This window comes from Oncorhynchus keta, chromosome 2 (genome assembly GCF_023373465.1).
Source record: "Oncorhynchus keta strain PuntledgeMale-10-30-2019 chromosome 2, Oket_V2, whole genome shotgun sequence".
Classification (NCBI taxonomy): Eukaryota; Metazoa; Chordata; class Actinopteri; order Salmoniformes; family Salmonidae; genus Oncorhynchus; species Oncorhynchus keta.
The window spans coordinates 32184091-32205511 of NC_068422.1; the positions used below are offsets into that span (position 1 = coordinate 32184091).

A 21421-nucleotide genomic window follows, 5' to 3' on the forward strand; every position below is an offset into this window, starting at 1 on the left:
ATTTGGCTGGACCCCAGGAATGGGGATCCATAATAATACAAATACACTGATCTCCAAAGAGGACATTGGATTTGCAACCAGAGCAAACACCAGCACTGTACAGAACACAAACATCGAAATGGATACTTTTGTAGCCAAGTGCATTAGCATACATAGCATAATGCTTAGAGCCAGGAGTTGTTCATGACCAAATGTCCTGACCAGGAAAGCCTCCAGACCCTGGTTATCAACCATCATTGGAGCTTTTTCAAGGTCTAAGGATGTGCTCAGGAAAAACTATGGGCCCTATGTATGCTCCAATGAGTAAAGGAAACTACACAAAGGCCTACATCATTGATGAGATCCTGATGAAAACACTTTTCCTATAAAATTACATCAATAAATTACAGAGTCACAGTGCATGTATGAGATTGGGTGGAAAGGCCTCAGTTCTGTCTCTTACTTGAGCACCTCCTGAAGAATCTTCAGCTCCTGCTTCTCCAGCTCACTCATCACATCTGCTCCATCTGTGAGACACTCAGGTAGAGCGCCTACGCACACATTAGAAGAAACGGTTTAATTGGTGTCGTTTTAGAAAGTGTAGGCTCATCAGTACCATAGTGTGTGTGTGTGAATGTAGAATATAAGCAGGTATGGTAAGCAAGCATTAGGACCTGGGCTGCAAAAATATCAAGTCACTTTCCCATATTTTCTACAGAAATCCCACTTGAAAGACTCAGAGAATCAAGAGAATACTCAGGAAATCCATAATCTTCCAAACAGGACTTCTGGAAAATCTGGACATTTTTGGAAAGTTATAGGATTCTGTAACCTTAATTGGGAGTTGTGTGACAACTCTGACAAGGCCAATAAGCCTACCATTTCTCTCTTTAATGACACGCAGCGCCTGGAGCTGCAGCTCCATATTCTTCTGTACCATGAGAGCCCTGAACATCTGGAAGTCATCTGTGGCCAGGACAGGATGGAATACAGCCTGTACCAAGGTAGACAGGACAGGAGCAGAAAATAGTTAGGCCTATCTAACAGTAATTAGGATGGACATTGAACAAACAGTCAAAAAGGGGTTAGTAACAAGTTAATAACAAGCACAAATCATTTTTAACATTATCTAACTATTTTGGCTAGATCATGCTTGTACTTTCTACTGCCTCCGGGTGTGCACTCTTGGCAGTTGGCTCTGTCATTGTTACAGTGGGCCAACAGCATGGTTAGGGTTGAAACTTGCTCTCTATCACACACACCTGATGTCTTTTTCTGGCCCAGGTAAGTCCCAGAGGGTACCGCTGGATCTGGGACTAAGTAACACTCTCCATCAGGAATAGCTCCCTTGAGCTGTTCCTATATCTCACTAACCCAATTCAGGCCTGGCCCACTAATCCTGTCATAGATCAGGTCTACCTGAATTCCAGAAGCTAACCGTCTCAGGCTCACAAACCAACATCACCATACATCATTATTATGTACTGGAACTATTTCCTATTGTGTATTCTCATGCAGGTCCATACATTCTTTGGCCATGGGGTTGAACATGATGGGACATGCTCCTCAGTCCACGACGAGGAGGAAGCATTTCAAGAAGATCTAGGCTGTAAATTAACTTGAATGTTTTGCAGGAAAGCATTACATAATGACCAGCCAGCTCGCGTGCGTGTGTCCATGCGCATGTTGATTTTGTCCACCCACACCAGACTCGATCAGGACACGCAGGTTGAAATATCATAACGAACTAGTGATGCACCGATATGACATTTTTGGCGGATACCCATATCCGATATTTTCAATTAAAAAAAAAAAAAACTATACCAATATTTACATTTTTTGCGGCCATTTAAGCATTCTAGTACAGTTAAATAGTTAACACACACACACGGACGCAGTGTTCTAAAGCACTGCACCTCAGTGCAAGAGGCGTCACTATAGTCCCTAGTTCGAATCCAGGCTGTATCACATCTGGCTGTGATTGGGAGTCCCATAGGCGGCGCACAATTGGCCCATCGTCATCCGGGTTTGGCCGGGGTAGGCCGTCATTGTAAATTAACTGACTTGCCTAGTTAAATAAAAGGTTACACACCACACTGTCCAAAAAGTTATGCTGTTGGCATTTACGTACGTCCCAATTACCAGTAAAACATCATCAAAACCTATTTCTTTCACTTACTTTTTTTTTTATTTATTTTTTTTTTAACCTTTATTTAACCAGGCAAGTCAGTTAAGAACATATTCTTATTTTCAATGACGGCCTGGGAACAGTGGGTTAACTGCCTGTTCAGGGGCAGAACGACAGATTTGTACCATGTCAGCTCGGGGGTTTGAACTCACAACCTTCCGGTTACTAGTCCAACGCTCTAACCACTAGGCTACGCTGCCGCCCGATGCCGCTACGCTGCCGCTACGCTACTTGATGTGCTGTTTGTTTGTTCATTTGTTCAGTCATTCCATTCTCAACCAGTATTTACATGGAACGCTGTTTGGGTCTTTGCGTGTCAAAAAAGATACATGTCAAATAACACTATTTGACGTGTCAAATATGCTTGTTGACCAATCAGGACCTGAATATGACTGCACGTCACATAATAATTTAACGCGTTCATTCATTTTTTACGTAGTTATTACACATTACAGTGCTGGTCATAAAGGAAAGCTAGCTAGCTCATGGATGCAAACAATGTTCTTCCTCAAAAACATAGCAAAATGACATAATCTGTTTCAGTAGCTATAGTTATCTAGCTAACTATATAGCTTGGTGTCATCATCTAAAATAACCCTAATGTATAAGACTGTTCTTATTTGCTTAATGGTGGTCGGACCCATCTATGTAAAGCTAGCCACAATAAGGATTAGCCACAATAGCGGACTTTGCGGTTAGCCTTCTAAATAAAAGTATGTCCTTGACAGTGATGCTAATGAATACAAATAGTCGAATTATGCCATAATTGAATAGATCATGCTAAACGAGGTTGGAATGTTGTTATATGAAATCAACAAAAGACAATAATTTGTCAATTTGACAAATCTGTTGAAATCACACTGGATGTATTATACTTTAGAATTGCATTGTGGTCATACAAATTTCACTGTACAGCCTTACCTATGGATTGTGGATCAATGACATGGGGTATCAGAATACTCAGTGACACCCAGAGAACATTGTAGCGTTGTAGCTCTTATTGCGGGACTCTGAAACAACTGTGAATTGAGCCACATTTATTGTCTACCTATGTGTTTTGAACACTATTCCGGAGGAAAAACAATACTGTGTGGATGTTTTGGAGTCTGATAACACTGAGCAGGATGTTGGGAAAAAAATAGCTTGAGTATTGAGTAGAGTGATACCCCATTTAATTGATCCCCAATCCTTAGGTAAAGCTGTACAGCGCAATATGAATGTCAATACACACAATAGGCTGACTGGGGAGGTGATTTCACACAGTCACCGTCCGCGATAAGAGCTACAATGGTAATATTTGCGTAAACTCTTCACAGTTGTGTTCTGTGGGTGTCACTGAGTAGACTGATACTGCATTTCATTGCTTCACATTCCAACCTTGTTTAACATTATCTAGTCTAAATATGGCATGACTCCACCAATTGTAACCTTCTGCATCACTTTCAAACAGGTAATTTTATTTTGAAGGCAAACCGCAAATTCCACTACTGTGCCTAATCCTTATTGTGGCTAGCTTCACAACACATAACCCGGTCCAGTCGAGCCTCACTAGCCAGATGAAACTAGCTGGCTGCTTATAACATTAGCCTTTGGCAACAGGGTTAAGTACCTGGCTAGCTATTTATTTTCATGAACTGCAGGGTAGCCTAGTGGTTAGAGCGTTGGACTAGTAACCGGAAAGTTGCAAGTTCAAACCCCCGAGCTGACAAGGTACAAATCTGTCGTTCTGCCCCTGAACAGGCAGTTAACCTGCTGTTCCTAGGCCGTCATTGAAAATAAGAATTTGTTCTTAACTGACTTGCCTGGTTAAATAAAGGTCAAATAAAAAAAATATAAAAAAAATAGGCGAACAACAAGTGGCTACCTAGCTAATAGTTACTCACAAGGATTCCTAAATCATTCCTAAGAATAATGAAAATGACTCATTGTTTTCAGGCTCTTTGTATTCATGCTAGCTACCCCAGAAGTTGCGGTCTAACAAATAATGCTTTATTACCAACGTGGTATTGTAAACACATCGTTCGTGGCCGGTGTTTGCTTGTTTGTAGACATTTTGTGCAGCTTTGACAGTGCTACTGATAGTAGTGATGGTGCTTGGCTTGCACGTGCAAATTCAGAACACACAACATTCTGTAATAGAACTGTGTTATTTGACATGTTAAATTAACATCAACCACAAAAGAGAACGGTTGATTGTCAAGGGCAATGAATTCCGTTATCTTGGCATTAATGGATTTAGCCTTTGTCTTGTTGTCTTGCTGAAATGTTCATACTCTTTCAAATGACTGCTTGATCCACACAGCAGACATTGTGGGCTAGGTTAGGAATGCTGTGTTGCACGTGTAACACAAAATTTTACGTGGCGTCATTACGTCATGTACCAACGTTATAGGTATGCACGTCTGCTTTGACATCGATTTTGCACATCGGCCATTAAACTAGACATCGGGCCGATACCAATGTTGGCATTTTTAGCTAATATCGTCCGATTCCGATATGTTCACCGATATATCGTGCATCCCCACTCTGAACCAACTATATTAATTCGGGGACAAGTTGAAAAGCATAAAAAATGTATGGCAATTTAGCTAGTTTGATTTTGCTAGCTAATTTGTCCTGAGATATAGACATTGGGTTGTTATTTTACCTGAAATGCACATGGTCATCTTCTCCGACAATTAATCCATAGATAAAAGTGTAAACCAAGTTCGTTTATAGTCATTTCTCTTCCCTCCAGCTTCTTTTTTGGACTTTATATGGCGGTTGGCAACCAAGGTGCATTACCACTACCAACTGGACTGGAGTGTGGACCTCAGTTCATCTTTTAAAGCACCCATGTGGGTATATGCTCCTAAAAACCAATGAGGAGATGGGAGAGGCGGGATTTGCAAAAAAAAAGTAATAATATTATGTCCCCTCCAGTTCTAAAACCAAAGTTGCGCCCCTGGGTCTACAGGATAAGTGATTATTCTGGCACAAAAGGAAACACTGTAAACATAGTTTGTTTACCTAACACACCAAATGTGCATAACCTAGACTGGCTTCTAGTGCAAAAAGAATCACGGTTTGAATTTATCTCAGAAACCTGGTAATTGAGTTTGATTGGATATGGCCCAAAGTTACATGTTTAAATAGTAACAATATAATAGGAAGTCTTAAAAAAAAGTAGCATCCCATATTAGGCTACCTCAGTGGCATTTTTTGGGACACTAGCACTCTCCACTACTTCTTCCTGCACTGTGCAATAATCATCCCAAATGACTTGATTAGCTTCCAGTTTAGGTAATCCCTATGAGCAGACCTGAAAATTGACACTTGACTTCATCAGCAAGCAACAAGGCCTTTGGGATGTCAAAGAGCTAATCTCTACTGTTAGAGGTGTTAGGTCTGAGACGTCAGGTAGCCTACTGTGTGTAACATTACATTAATAAGTCATCACTAATGAATTCCCTCACATACAGGAATTATTTAGGGGCCATGGGATGTTCTTCACTGAACCATAACAAATACATAACAGGCTATATGGCATTAATGGTGCATTAAATGAATCATCATGAGATGGAGGCTATTGAATTATGACCAGATACAGAATATAGCCTGTTCCGTAAGGCCAGGGTCCAAAGTAAGAGACCAAGAGCTGGCAAATCTCCAGCAACCATTGGATGGCATCATCATCATACAAATCCCCTAGATATTGGTCATCACAAGAGGCATGATGGAGCAAGTGACAGAGCAGAGTGGCATTAATCCTGTATCTAAAAATATGCCTTATATTAAAAAGACAACTCTCCTACTGTGCAATTGTTTGTAGAGGTTCTGTTATCTGAAACCATTTGCATTGTAAAACTGCACACTCATCTAAATCTACGTATCTTGCGTATTTGTGGCAGCGTATGAAAAAGAGGATTATCGAGCTTACCTGTAAGGTTTTGGACTTGGAGAAAGGAGAGGAGCATGCCTCCAAAAACTGCTGCTCATTGATGCCAACCTCTTGCATGTAGGTTTCTAACAACTTCTCCACCTGAAAATAAATGTGGCTACTTGCATCACTGTTTTCCAACAAAACCTGTGATGTTAAGACACTGAAAAACTTTTCATTACTAAGCTAACTCATCCATTTCACATTTTGATTTAGGTCTACTTGGAATTGTAGATCAAAAAATATTTATATTTAAGATGCATGTGTAACGTTAAATAATCAAAATAAGAAAACTTGCACAATAACCCAATGCATATTAATGTTGCAAGCCATTCTAAAAGACTAGCTACTCACCAAATGCTTGTACTGCTGATGAATATCTGTATAAGTCAATTTATTCTCATCTTCGTCGTCAAAAACTGAAATAAAATCCAAATTGGTGAACTATGCATAATCTCAATTAAACAACTAGGGGGACACTACCGACATTATGTATTCCTGATTTGCAGCTGTGTTTTTTAATCCATCATCATAAACAATACCAACAAACATCACATTTTCATGTGTGCCTATTTAACATCGGATTACAAAAGTTTGGTTATATAATATATTAGGTTATATATACGGAATATATCTACACAAACATATAAATATATCTACACACACACACACACACATACACATATAATATATATATATATATATATATATATATATATATATATATATATATATACATACATACATACATACATACATACATACATACATACATACATACATACATACATACATACATAATTAAATGTATAGAAATGCAATTAATAGAACGGACAAATAATTGTCTTAAATTGGGACTCACATTCTATTCCTATGCATTTTATCCTATCCAATATGCAAAATCCTGATCATTTTTGAAAAACTGGCCTCTGGCACAGGGAAGTTTGGCAACTGAGGTGATTGTTATTTTGGTTAAGCACCGTTGTTGCTACAGTGTGACAGTTCCACAAGCGAGTGGCTTAAAGGAATGGTAACTAACTTGCGTGAGCCAGACAGATTAGCTAGCTAGCTAACTCGCTAGATTCTTTGCATCAAAGTACTAATTTATCATTTCCAATAATTGGATTGATGTCACTCAAACATGTGAAGCACTGATGCATTCCAAACAATGTAAACAACTGGGGTGTATTCAGTCTGTGCCAAAACAGTTCTTAAATAGATGCAAATTAAACAAAACAGGGCGGGACCTATCTGAATTTGTCAAATAGAAACTAATGTTATGGTCTATTTGCTTCTGTTTGGTTCTTAAAATGGTAAACGGTTTCATAAATGAATACACACCCGAACTGGGGTATAATCCAATGATATTTATAAACCCTGGATTGCTGATTCTATGTATTGGCCAAGGAGAGGCTTTGAAGCCACCGATCGGCCATATTGGCACTCCCAAGAAGAAGCAGTTCTCCATAGGAACGAAGGGAATTGTACAGTATTTCAATTAAAGGACAAAAATCACATGTATTTTTTGTTGTAGTGGGGACAGTAACATTAGAACTTTCAAAAAAATCCTACTTTAAGGATAATGTTTTTATATATTTGTATTTATGTTTAGCTTACATAAAAGTATTTTAAAAGTATGCATTATGGTGTCTGTAATAAAATACGTGGCAAAACAACTGTATACATTAATACATGCATTTATATAGCTTCCAAAATATATTTTTTTAAGTTAGTGGAGTGCCAAGATGAGGCACCGTGGCTTCAAACAGCACCCCATGTCAGCTATCTAATATGTATATAAAATATTGGTGTAATCATTATTCCAACACTTCAATTAAACTATTGAACAAAGCACACCATTCCATTATTTCAATAAATAAATAAATATATATATATTATCCACCCTGATTCAGAATATACTATTTTCATTGTCCATGGCACGCTTGGTTGGTTCAATAGCTATTGACGAGAAAACCCAAATATCCAATCTAACCGAACCGTGTACCTAACGTTACCAGCTCTCTGAAAAATCGAGTAAACAATACTTTCCAGTGGATATGTTTTCTTAAAGGACCAACTGCACAGACAACCAGTAGAATAAGTTGAAATGTAATTTTATTAACCATTCTGGCTTGTAAGGAACATTTACACGATTTTGCACACAAATGTATCGGGCTGTATAGCTAAATGTACCAATTAAATGTAGTGTTACAGACTGATTAAGAGAGTAAAATCTAACAACAGTTAACGTTAGTTAGCTAAAGTACTCAGAAAAGCCTGCTAACGTTAAGTTAGCTGGCTAGCTAGCTTACTCGGGTGCAAAGCATTGATTATAGCATGTGTAATCCTGGTCCTATAAACCGTTTAACAATTTCCCTTATCGTAAAAAAAATATATAAAATAAATGGCCTTACCTGTACATTTGCTTTCCATGAAGTCCGTAACTGGTATGACCCATTCGGGACTTGACAAATATCCCGCGATGCTCTCCACAACCCACTCGCTGTCCTCAGCCATGTTGGCTAATAACACCCTATAATGTTCTTCAGGCGAGGAAGTTTAGCCCTGAAATTGTACAACAATGCACAAGTGAAGTCTAAGGATCCATACATTTGTTGAGATCTAGCTAGCAAGCTAGTCCATTGTTATTATCCCTCTCCGTAACATGCTTTGGTAGCTGCATAAAATCTGAAAAAGCGCACTCGTGAATTTCGAAAGGGTTGACACCAAATCGGTCCCGGTTCCTATGGTGACCGATTACGTTCTACAAGTAGAACAGTCCGTCAAGTGAGAGCAGTGGGAGTGTGGATTTGACAAGGTTGGAAGAGAGAATGAAAGGGGTTTTCACAAGAAAAGTGTGTATATTGTTCTATTCTATTGTTGACACTTAGGTCTTATACATGACACTGATTATTTTTGACCAAAATGTGAATTTCTGTTCATATAATTTCTGGGATATTTTTTCTCCCATCATTCACACCCGATCATATTAACATTTTATGGTGCTTTCAACACAATCGGGAACTCGGAAAAAACGAGGTCAAATCATGACGTCAGTGGTCCTCAGGTCAGAAAGTTGGAACTCCAGAAAGATGCCCTAGTTCCCGACTTGGAATTCAGGGTATAATGACTGTTCCAAACTATTTTCCCAGATGGAACTAGTTTTTTCCAAGCTGTCTTGAACACAACTGAAATCTTTAAAGTCAGAGATTTCCGAGTTCCCAGTTGTTTTGAACGCGGTATTATTGTCTTCCTCTGACGTCATGAGCATCAGGATTATAACTGAATGTTTGTAAATGTGAAATATTATGTTTATTTGACTCTGATGATAAAGAAATATAAAATATTCCTTTAAAGGACTGTGTTAAATATTTAGGAATACATCTGTCAAAAAAACACTTAGTCAGACAACATTTGAATTTCTCTCCTAAAATTAAGAAAACCAAAAATATATTCAATAATTGGCTACAAAGAGATCTTTCTATACTTGGGAGAGTACTTCTGTCCAAGGCAGAGGGACTGCCTCGTTTTGTGTACCCCTCATTATCGTTATGTATAAATCCTGCTACTTGTAAAGAGATGAATAAGACCTTTCTTGACTTCATCTGGAAAAATAAGTCTCACAAACTAAAAAAGTCAGTCCTTTCTAACAAAAGAGCTGAAGGCGGTCTAGAAGTGTTGGATTTTGTTGACATAAATAACACTTTCACAATAAACTGGTTGAAAAGATGTTTGATCAATACTGATTCAATATGGTATTTCATTCCAAATAATGTATTTAATAAATTGGGAGGTCTTCAATTTTTACTGAAGTGTAATTATATTCCTGAAAGATTACCTGCTAAATTGGCTAGGTTTCACCAACAAGCTTTAATGGCCTGGAAAATATATTTCCTGCACAATTTTTCCCCACATAAAGCTCTTTTGTGGAATAATTCAGACATAACTGTAAGGAATAAGTCATTGTTCTACCCCAGCTGGCATAAGAGGAATATTGACTTTGTTCTTGATGTTTTTGACAACAAGGGTAATATTCTCACATATGAACAATTTATAACATTGAAAGAGTTTCCAATACCTTTCAGAGAGTTTATTTCTATGGTCAAAGCCATTCCCAGTGATCTAATCTTAGCTTTGGTAATGATCACAAAGTTTATCCAGAAATCTTGTTGTAATAAATATATAAGACAAATTCTTCATTCACAAAACCAACTCACACAGAGAGGAAAGTTTTTCTGGAACATGCTTATTCCTGACATTGTCTGGAAAAATGCATGGTTAAGGCCTTACAAATATTGTATACCAAACAAAGTTAAGTTAAAATATATGCATGTAATTCTATGATATCCAAATTTGTAGCAATTGTTGATATCTGCGTTTTCTGTGAAAAGGAAGGTGAGAATCTGTCTCACTTGTTCTTTGAATGTAAATTTGTGTCAGAATTTTGGGAAAACCTTGCAAAATACTTCTTTACCATTATGAACACTACCTATGTTTTTGACATGAAAGATATAATATGTTACTTTTGCAATGATAACAAGACCACTGAAATTATTGTGATTTATTCATTCTTGTTGCCAAATACGTCATGTCATACACAAACAAAAATTCTATGCCAAAATTACACATTTATGATTGAATTCAACTATTTTATTAAAACATTAACCCTAGTGAACAATAACAAGAATAACTTTTTCCTAAATCATTACAATCAGATTTTTTTCAGTGTGATTACAATTGCACTAGAATTGTTTATTTTTTAAACATTTTTGTTTGTGTCACGTTCTGACCTTAGTTCTTTTGTTAAGTCTTTGTTTTAGGTTGGTCAGGGCGTGAGTTGGGTGGGTTGTCTATGTTCGGTTTTTCTATGTTGTGTTTTGCGTTTGGCCTGGTATGGTTCTCAATCAGAGGCAAGTGTCGTTAGTTGTCTCTGATTAAGAATCATACTTAGGTAGCCTTTTCCCACCTGTGTTTCGTGGGTGATTGTTTTCTGTCTTTGTGTATGTCACCAGACAGGACTGTTTCGTTTCGTGTCATTCGCTTTGTTATTTTTGTTTTAGTGTTCTGTGTTTAATAAATTCATCATGAACACGTACCACGCTGCGCATTGGTCCGATCTCTCCTACTCCTCCTCAGAAGAGGAGGAAGACTAGCGTTAGTTTGTTTCAGTCATTTCTCGTTAATACCTGCATTCTGTTTTGTATGATGTAAGAATGTAAATTGTTGATCTGTGTTTTGAATTTAAAAAATAAAATACTGTACGGTCTTGATACTGCTGGCCATTTAGTGCTAGTGCGCATGTGTAGTAATCCTAGTAAGAAAAGTGGCAGCAATCATGAAACCATAGTTTCTAAACCCAGAGGCACAACATAGCGAGACTTCCGGGAAGGCTTGCAAAGCAGACCAATCAGACCAGGCTAGAGTTTGGGAAGTGAATGAGAGAAGTTTAAAAAGTATTCCTTTTGTTGTTAATTTTCTTGAAATCTAAAGACACGTACTAGATTTGAGCCATTGTCTTAAGTAATTGAACATGTTATTACTCCAACCTCGTGAAAGTGATATACTGACACGTTTTCATTTGCCAAAAACGTTATATTGAAGGAATGCATTTGATTTGACGACTATTTAAAAAAATTATGTTTGACCTTTATTTAACTAGGCAAGTCAGTTAAGAACCAATTTTTATTTACAATGACGGGCTACACCAGTCAAACCCTAACCAGGAAGCTGGGCCAATTGTGCGCCACCCTATGGGAGTAAAAGGCACGCAGATGTCTAATTTTATGCGAGACTACCTTTACAGGCTGACTACACTGCTCGCGTCGCGTGCGCATGCGTTGCAAAATACATTTTGAAATCTATACTATTGTAATGACCTGACTAGATCATAAATGAACAATTGTCCAGACAGAGGCTTGAGTTTACGAATTGACGGTTTATTACACCAACTTTACACAGGCTACTGTTTGGGCCGTAGCACACGGCAAATAGATGACAGATAACCCACAAGCCAATCGTGACCTTCTCTTGTGAAACCCAGACGTAAGAGAGAGAGAACAAAGGCTGAACCTGGTCTTAACTTCCAATGCTCCACCCCCCTGCCCAACCCCCCTCCACGCCACTCCGCCAACCACCAGGATGCCCGGCATCAGAACATTCCAGGCATTCCCGTGATTGGCAGATAGCAGGTTGATTGACAGGGAGGACCCCCTTGAACACCGGGTACTGGTCAGTACAACACAACCACCTCCTAGCCTAACACATAACACACAGCTGTCTGTGCGGGTCGCTACACAGCCCCCCCACCACAAAGTCCCTCGTCCCCGAGGGAACAAACAAAGTCTCTGAAGCGACCCGGAGGTCTCCTTTGCCTGCGTGGCCGTGATGGTCGCAGAGTGCCCCTCTGGGACCCAGGGGATGAAGGCAGGGATATGGGTGACAAGGAAGTGGGAACGGGTAATACAGTCCGTGGCTCTGGGGAACCACGCGGTGACACAGGGGGGGAGACAGGGGGAGTGGGCTGTCTGGAGCCTTGTCTGCGGCACCTGAGGGTGGGTGCCTGGAGAATGTCATTGCCAGAGAGGGGAATTGTGGGGGTTCCTGGGGTTTGGGGAGAAGAGGCCCCTCTGTATGGGGCTAACCTGTCCCGGTGCAGTGCCACCTTTCTCCCCCTGGGAGGAAGCTGCACCCGGTACACAACCTCCCCTACCCTCTCCAGGACACTGCAGGGTCCCACCCAGTGACTGTCCAACTTGGGGCATCTGCCTTTTTTTCTTAGGGGGCTGTAGACCCAGACCAGCTCCCCAGCCACAAAGTGCCTTCCCCGGGTGTGCACATCATAGTTCCTTTTCTGCCTCACACCTGCATTCACCAGCTGCTCTCTGGCGAAGGTGTGGGCTGTCTCCAGGCGGTCCTGGAGTCTCCGGGCATACTCCGGCCCCGGAGGAACATGAGGGCTATCCAGGGGCCGACCCAATGTAATGACCTGACTAGATCATAAATGAACAATTGTCCAGAAAGAGGCTTGAGTTTACGAATTGACGGTTTATTACACCAACTTTACACAGGCTACTGTTTGGGCCGTAGCACACGCCAAATAGATGACAGATAACCCACAAGCCAATCGTGACCTTCTCTTGTGAAACCCAGACGTAAGAGAGAGAGAACAAAGGCTGAACCTGGTCTTAACTTCCAATGCTCCACCCCCCTGCCCAACCCCCCTCCACGCCACTCCGCCAACCACCAGGATGCCCGGCATCAGAACATTCCAGGCATTCCCGTGATTGGCAGATAGCAGGTTGATTGACAGGTCGGACCCCGCGAACACCGGGTACTGGTCAGTACAACACAACCACCTCCTAGCCTAACACATAACACACAGCTGTCTGTGCGGGTCGCTACACTATATTATTCAGATATTGCACCCACACTGCTCGCGCGCACCAACGAGTCAGTTCTATTTCTGACGCAGATCGCACTGCAAGTCCTGCCTCTCCCATCTCCTCATTGGTTTATAGAAGCAGGTACCCACGTGCCGTCTCCTCATTGGTTATACCCACGTGGGTGACTGAAAGACGAACGAGGTCGGTGGCGGTAATGCATCTAATTTATGATAGTTGCCAATCGCAATATAAAGTCAAGAGAAGAAAATGCCTAGAAGGAGGAGAGATGACTAGAAACGATTCTGTTGACCGTTTTAGGTGTGGATTAATTGTCGGAGTAGAGGATTTAGTTATTTCAGGTAAAATAACAACTCAATGTTTATATCCCAGGACAAACTAGCTAGCAACAGCAAGCTAGCTAAATAGGACAAATTAGCTTGCAAGTGCAAGCTAGCTAAATTGCCATAAATGTTTAATGCTTTTCAACCTGTTCCCAAATTAATGTAATTGGTTCAGAGTTTGTTTTGATATTTTAACCTACGTGTCGTGATCGCGTTTGGTGTGGGGGGACAAAATACATTTATGCACGATGGCGCACACACGCAACCGGTTTGGGTTCCGTGTTAGACCAAATTACGTGTTTCCGTGCATGAGTTTAGCTAGCCAACGCCGCCATGACGTCAACTGCGTGATCGGGGATTTCTATTGGAAAAGCAGTTTCTGCCTATTTTCATACTGTACTCTATTTGACGAAATGGCCAATTTATGCTTGATCTGAAAATGAGGTCGGAGACGCTGTATAGATTGTGTGACGCAATTCCGAAGCCTCTGGAGACACACAGAGGCCAAGTTGAGTTCAGTACCACATCGCCATGTGCCTCTAAAAATGTGTACCAATGATGAGGGGCCCCAATTGGTTGACGGTAGGTGCGGGCGGGAGCTCCTGAGAAGGTTACATTAAAAAGCCAATTTATGCTTGATCCACAAATGTGGTCAGAGGCTCGTATGGAGGGTGTGATGCAACTGCGGAGCCTCCAGAGGCATGCAGAGGCCAAACCAAGCTCCGTACTGCATCGCTGTGCGTCTCTCAAATTTTGTAACAATGCAGAAGGCTCCGTGTAGCTCCGCATTGACATGAGAATTCTGTTCATTGACTACTGCTCAGCGTTCAATACCATAGTGCCCTCAAAGCTCGTCGCTAAGCTAAGGACCCTGGGACTAAACACCTCCCTCTACAACTGGATCCTGGACTTCCTGACACACCACCCCCAGGTGGTAAGGGTAGGCAACAACACATATGCCACGCTGATCTTCAACACGGGGCCCCTCAGGGGTGCATGCATGCTTAGTCCCCCCATGACTGCGTGGCCAAGCACGACTCCAACACCATCATTATCTTTGCCGAAGACACGGTGGTAGGCCTGATCACCGACAACGATGAGACAGCCTATAGGGAGTAGGTCAGCGACCTGGCATTGTGGTGCCAGGACAACAACCTCTCCCTCAACGTGCTCAAGACAAAGGAGATGTTCATGGACTACAGGAAAATAAGTGCAGAGCACACCCCTATTCACATTGACGGCGCTGTTGTGGAGCAGGTTGAGAGCTTCAATTTCCTTGGTGTCCACATCACCAACAAACTGGTCCAAACACCCCAAGACAGTCATGAAGAGGGCACAACAACGCCTATTCCCCCTGAGGAGACTGAAAAAATATTTGGCATGGTTCCTCAGATCCTCAAAAAGTTCTGCACCATCGAGAGCATCCTGACTTGTTGCATTACCGCCTGGTATGGCAACTGCTCAGCCTCCAACCGCAAGGCGCTACAGAGGGTAGTGGGTACGGCCCAGTACATCACTTGGGACAGCTTCCTGCCATCCAGGACCTCTATACCAGGCGGTGTCAGAGGAAGGACCTAAAAATTGCCAAAGACTCCAGCCACCCTAGTCATAGACTGTTCTCTCTACCACCGCACAGCAGGTGGTACCGGAGCTCCAAATCTAGGTGCAAAAGGCTTCTTAACAGCTTCTACCCCCTAGCCATAAGACTGCTGAACAGCTAATCAAATGACTACCCGGAATATTTGCATTGACTCCCCCCACACTTTTTTTTACACTGCTGCTACTCGCTGTTTATTATCAATGCATAGTCACTTTACCCCTACCTACATGTACATATTGCCTCAATTACCTCAACTAACCTGTACCTCTGCACATTTACTCAGTACCGATACCCACTATATATAGCCTCGTTATTGTTATTTTATTGTTGCTCTTTTATTTTTTACTGTAGTTTACTTTAGTATTTAGTAGATATTTTTCTGAACTCTTATTTTTCTTAACTGCGTTGTTGGTTAAGGGCTTGTAATAAGTATTTCACGGTATGGTCTACACCTGATGTGTTCGGCGCATATGACATGCAATTTGATTTGATTTGATTGGTTGATGGTAGGTAGGGGTGGTAGGTCCTTTATAAACAGAAACTCACTTCCTTGACAACTTCCTTCACAACAGCTCTGCTCTGCTCTGTGAAAAGCAAGAAGTTGGAATGCCCTGACTTCTGCAGAGGCCATATCACAATAAATGCTGAGACCAACCAGAAACTGAAGGGGAAGCGAGACACCCCACTCCATTTTTTCTGGTTACATTACAGTCAATGAATTAAGCAGACCAGACCCTGCTGCTATTGCATTGGTGTCTATGAGAGAATCTCCCTGTTAAGCTGTTAAGCAGACCAGAACTGACCTTTTTTAAATGGTAATCGGCCTGAGTGAACTATCTTCAATTATTTACCATCTTTGGACAAACTACAGCACTGCTCAAATCCCTACCATTTCGCCAATGCAGGCGGTGGGCACGTTCCACAGCTAGTAAGTCGAGGCGATGCAACAACCAATGGTTGCGTGCCACGTCATTGACTGAAAGATTTCTGTAACGTGGTTAGCTGATACTTAAAATACCTATCCAGGCAAAGATCTGTCAGGTGTCAGCAAGGTCTAAGAAAAGGAACGCACCTGGTGACTCTACTTCAGTCAGAGGCGTAATTTTTTGGGGGGCGCTGGGACACTTTCTTCAGCTATGAACCCAGCATTAACCGGCACAGTTCGCCCATTGGTTGTTGTATGACGTCGCTTCACCTGAGCAGAGGGAGTGCCCCTAGCCTCGCAAGCCGCCTGAGCTCACTGAACTTACATTGATATCAGTGTAGCTCTAACAGTGATAGGGTGCGTTCCTCTGCCCAGGCATTGCTAGCGCATGCCAGATCTTACAACACCTGGATAGGTATTTTAAGTATCAGCTAGCCACATCATGTTATATGCTGTGTTTGTGTGCTAGTCAGAACTAGGAAACTCGTAAATGTCCGACTTGCAACCAGTTAGCAAGTCTGACATTTCAGAGTTTCCTAGTTCCGACTTGCATGTGAACACGGCAATAGTAATATGTCAGTCGATAACGTGGCACGCAACCATTGGTTGATGTATGCAACGTCTGAGCAGGGGAACCTGACCATTCTCTATATAATGGATGAGATAGTCCATCCTAACAATGGGAGACGTTGTTGCAAAGGCGGAAAAGGCAGGTGGGAGGAGGTGAGATCAGGTGGGAACAGGTGGGAACATTCTAGCCAATGAGAGGCCAGATATGCGTGTGAATCAACAACTGCGATATAAAATAGTTTTTCTTGAAAAAAAGAAAAAAAGAGTTGCCGAGATGCCACGTGCGTCTAAACTGGGTACCAGTGTCTTAAACTAATCCACTCCCTGTACTCCATGTCATGTGCCAAAGCAATAAACAATAGTGGAATGTTAGCTTAAGAGACTGGTACTCAGACTAACGTGCATCCACTTAGATCAGTATATTTGTAACAACCTAAACATTACGAAACTTCTGTTCGATCAAATAACCCTCACTCGGCAAATTAGCAATACAAATTTCAGTTGACCAAATCCGGCACTCTCTCATAGACCTCCTCGCCCACTTGTTCTGTGTAGACAGATTTTGACGGAAGTGGAGCCTCTCACTTTGCCTCTTCCTCTCTGGCGGTAATCAGTCTGCTAATTACGAGGCTACTGAGCTCCCTCTATGCCTGAATAGGGTGATTGAGTCAGTATACTTAGCCTAGTTTCAGGATTGAGAGCCCTCACCATCCCCACTCTTGAGATAGGGTTAATTAGTTCATAGGTTAAACCCCCACGGTTTAAATCACAAGTAATCTGAAATGGATAGTCACTGAGGTTGGACTGGACAGTGACATGTACAGGCTCTGAATAAAACCACAATACAATGTCAGAACATTTTTTATTAAGAGTACAAATTAAAAGTATCAATTAGATACAGGCATCAACAAGGTTATACAATAAATATACATTCCTTTTGTATTTTGAAATTCTATCATTTTAAAAGAAGGCTCTGTCTATTGTACTATACAGTTCATAAAGGCAGGGCATACAAGGAGTGAGTATGCCAAAATTGAGCAAAATAGATGCAAAACAGAGATAGCATAATGTACACTGATTGGACAAAATATTACGAACACCTGCTCTTTCCATGACAGACTGACCAGGTTAATCCAGGTGAAAGCTATGATCCCTTATTGATTTCACTTGTTAAATCCACTTCAATTGGTGTAGATGAAGGGGAGGAGACAGGTTAAATGAGGATTTTTAAACCTTGAGACAATTGAGACAGGGATTGTGCATGTGTGCCATTCAGGGGCTGAATGGGCAAGATAAAATATTTAAGTGCCTTTGAATGGGGTATGGTAGTAGGTGCCAGGCTCACCGGTTTGTGTCGAGAACTGTTACGCTGCTGGCTATTTCACGCACAACAGTTTCCTGTGTGTATCAAGAATGGTCCACCACCCAAAGGACATCAAGCCAACTTGACATAACTGTGGGAAGCATTGGAGTCAACATGGCCCAGCAGCCCTGTGGAACACTTCGTGGGGCCGAGGTGTGCAACTCAATATTAGGAAGGAGTTCTTAATATTTTGTACACTCAGTGTATAATCAATTGGTGGGACATATTGTCCTCCAGAGGGCAGTAATTGTACTGTAATAGACGGTAGTCAAATTAACGTCTTCAATGTTGTGATGTGATGCAATGTGCTTTGGAATGAACTCTGTGGTCACCTTGACCACATTGGTATCCTTCCAATTAATATTTTAATATTACAATCATACCTTTAATGAACAGATTTACCAGTCAGTAGTAGCCTGTGGATTTACCAATCTAATGTAACATCTTGAGAAAACAACACAGGAGACAATTCTAATCAAATGTAGGACATCTGTCTAATCCACAATTGATTATTTCAGACATCTTTTGTGCCTGTTTGCAGGTAAGAGAAATAGCCTTTCCTCAAACTAACTCTAGGTGGCAACAGTTAGTCAGGGGCAGTTTATCGATTGTATCTGGGACTCACCCCAAATTTGGTTTGCGAGAGATCTGTTCTTAATGGGTTCGATGTATAGGTTAATACATGTAATTCGCTTTGGATAAGAGCGTCTATTAAATTAAATAATATGTCAATGTTAATCCCAGCATTGCTACATCAAGAGTAATACAGTGACTGAAGATTTGTCAGCAATAACTGAAAAGAAAAGTGACAAAGAGCACCCCAAACAGTCAATATTGAGGTACTCTTTAAACAATATTCAAAATAGCCCACTCTGGACTGTTGCACCAAAAGCAGTCAGATGCCTTTGACATAGTTAAAGGTTAAATTGTTGTACATATATTTACTCTCAGATTAAACTATTTTAAGAACATTGTCTGGCACAAGTGCAGTGTACATCATAGATGTTTGTTAATGCTACATTTATGTTCTGGTTAACACTGACAAAATATTTTCAGGAAGTACATTGTTATTTTTTCAGTCTACTATTAATATTTTTCCTGTATCAGAATAGGTACAGATATAAAAGAACCCCAATGAAAACAGAATATGTGCAAAGAGAACCGTCTGTAACCATAGAGAAAGTGTTCTCCCATTATATTACTGTAAAAAGGCAATGAAAATACAGATATAAGACATTACAATGAATATAAGTATAATGCCCATCAACCACCACAGATAGGCTATTACATACAGAATGTATTCATCGGCGTGACATAATCATAAACAGATGTTAACAACTCCTGTAGTTGATCATCTTTTATGATCAGGTGCAAAGCTTGTATCATGCGGGTGATGAGATTCTGTGGTTATTTTCTCTGTCAGTGTTAAGTTAAGCAATGCATGCGGTCTTATTTCAAAACATGTCCTTTAGGGGAAACTGGAAATGGTGTCTAGCAGTCTTTAAAAATTCATGATATTGATCTGAAATCCCCTCCAACAACTGTTTTTTCAATATCTGGTAAATAAGTCAACATCTGCTTCCAAAGAGAGCTACAGTTGTACCACTGGTTAGACACCTTTATCCAGCTGAGTTATACCAGAAAGAAACCCAATTATCCATGAAGAACTTGGGAATCAATTACCAATATTCCATTAGATAAAATCATTGTCTAGTCTTGTAACTTGACCAAACGAATACCTTAGACCTTAAATGGCAGCTCAGCACCTTCCAATGTTAGTGTGCTATCGACCTCTGTTGCTGTTTCTCTGTTTATTATATGACAGCACATGACAGTGGTATGGTAGCATATCCATTTACAAACTAAGTAAAGCCCAGGGAAGTTTTGTTTCTGTAGTGGTGGTTTTCAATACTTTCCAATATAATCAAGAAAGCAAGACACCTTTTTACAGAAATGTAAATTTCATGAAAAATTCAGTAATAGATCAATTTCTTGATCATGTTAAAACAACACAATAGGCCTAAAGTTCTATTAAAAGTTGAATACATATATATTTCTACCCTTTTGAGTGTTTCCAACAAAGACAATATACAGAATAGAATAAAATATGCAACATTTTTTTTTTCCATCTTAAAATTGGTTAATGTATCATAATCCTGGAAATTGAGTTAAGATTCCGAGATCAACCCCTGGCATGGTGATATTAAACATAATCAAGTATACAGTCTAGTTGAGACCAAAACAGGATTTTAGATGCAATACCAAAATAGATTGATGCCAATGGGGCATAATTGTCTGTACTCTGCAACAATAAACACCTGAAAGATGTCAGTAGCTTATGAGTCAGATGAGATCAAGACATGCAGTTGTCTGTTATTTTCCCATTCGCTTCATTTGATCAGCTGTTGTCCAAGTGACAAATGGCACCTGTTGATTTGGTCGAGGCTGGAGGAATTCTGCACTTTAAAAACGAATATTGAAGACACAAGGTAAACATCCTTGGAGTATAGATTTGTATAGGATATACTGTATCTCCACACTACTGTCCATGCTGCTCCAACCGTGTTTTGGTCAGAGAGGGTTTTAAAGGCTGTGATAAATTATGACATTATTGGTAAAAATTGATTAAACAATTAACTATATTTAGGTTTGGCAATCAATAGAAAATATATTTATTTCATCAGTTCCCTGCCCATGTCTTAGAGGATGAAAGAGGATGAAATAAACAGAAGACGTGATAGAAAACAAATATTACCTAAAAACAAGTTGTAAATTGTATCCGATTTCAGCATTCAAATAGTTATTTTTCTCTTAAAGCATAAAAGTCTTGTAACACACCACGTCTTTGGAATCAGAAGGAGCCATTGGGACTCTCCTGACTCCCGCTGCTCTCTGGTGGTTGAGTGATTTTGAGATGTGCCAGTTGGTTGAGCTGGTGCTTGTTGCAGACTGGGATCTTGTTAGCCTGCAGGCTCATGGTGTGGCGTGAATACCAGTCCCGCTGAAACGCAGCCCTCACCTGTTCCACCAACGTTGAGTTCCTCTCCTTCAGCCCCTCTGCCTGACTGATCACCATGCCTGCTCCAGCGTTGAACATAAACTCATTCCCCACCCAGTCAAAGTTCCCTATGGGACAACAGACACCCGCCAAAGC

At 40.7% G+C, this 21421-nt stretch overlaps 2 protein-coding genes across 5 annotated transcripts in view; both read right to left on the minus strand.

Annotated features, from left to right (window-relative positions):
- Positions 1-8875, minus strand: part of LOC118399458 (cilia- and flagella-associated protein 36-like) — a 22686-nt gene extending 13811 nt beyond the window's left edge. The window contains exons 1-5 of one of the 3 annotated variants that reach the window (XM_035795566.2): positions 8501-8875; positions 6441-6505; positions 6087-6188; positions 859-973; positions 443-530 (exon numbers count right to left, since the gene is read on the minus strand). In XM_035795566.2, coding sequence (XP_035651459.1) covers positions 443-530; positions 859-973; positions 6087-6188; positions 6441-6505; positions 8501-8603 — 473 coding nt within the window. In that variant the 5' untranslated portion in view covers positions 8604-8875. The remainder of the gene's footprint in view (positions 1-442; positions 531-858; positions 974-6086; positions 6189-6440; positions 6506-8500) is intronic. The other 2 variants (XM_035795584.2, XM_035795592.2) reach the window with 2 other exon arrangements.
- Positions 8876-17759: 8884 nt separating this feature from the next.
- Positions 17760-21421, minus strand: part of LOC118361214 (inactive phospholipase D5-like) — a 109350-nt gene continuing 105688 nt past the window's right edge. For both annotated transcript variants that reach the window (XM_035740961.2, XM_052475407.1), the window contains exon 10: positions 17760-21393. In XM_035740961.2, coding sequence (XP_035596854.1) covers positions 21119-21393 — 275 coding nt within the window. In that variant the 3' untranslated portion in view covers positions 17760-21118. The remainder of the gene's footprint in view (positions 21394-21421) is intronic.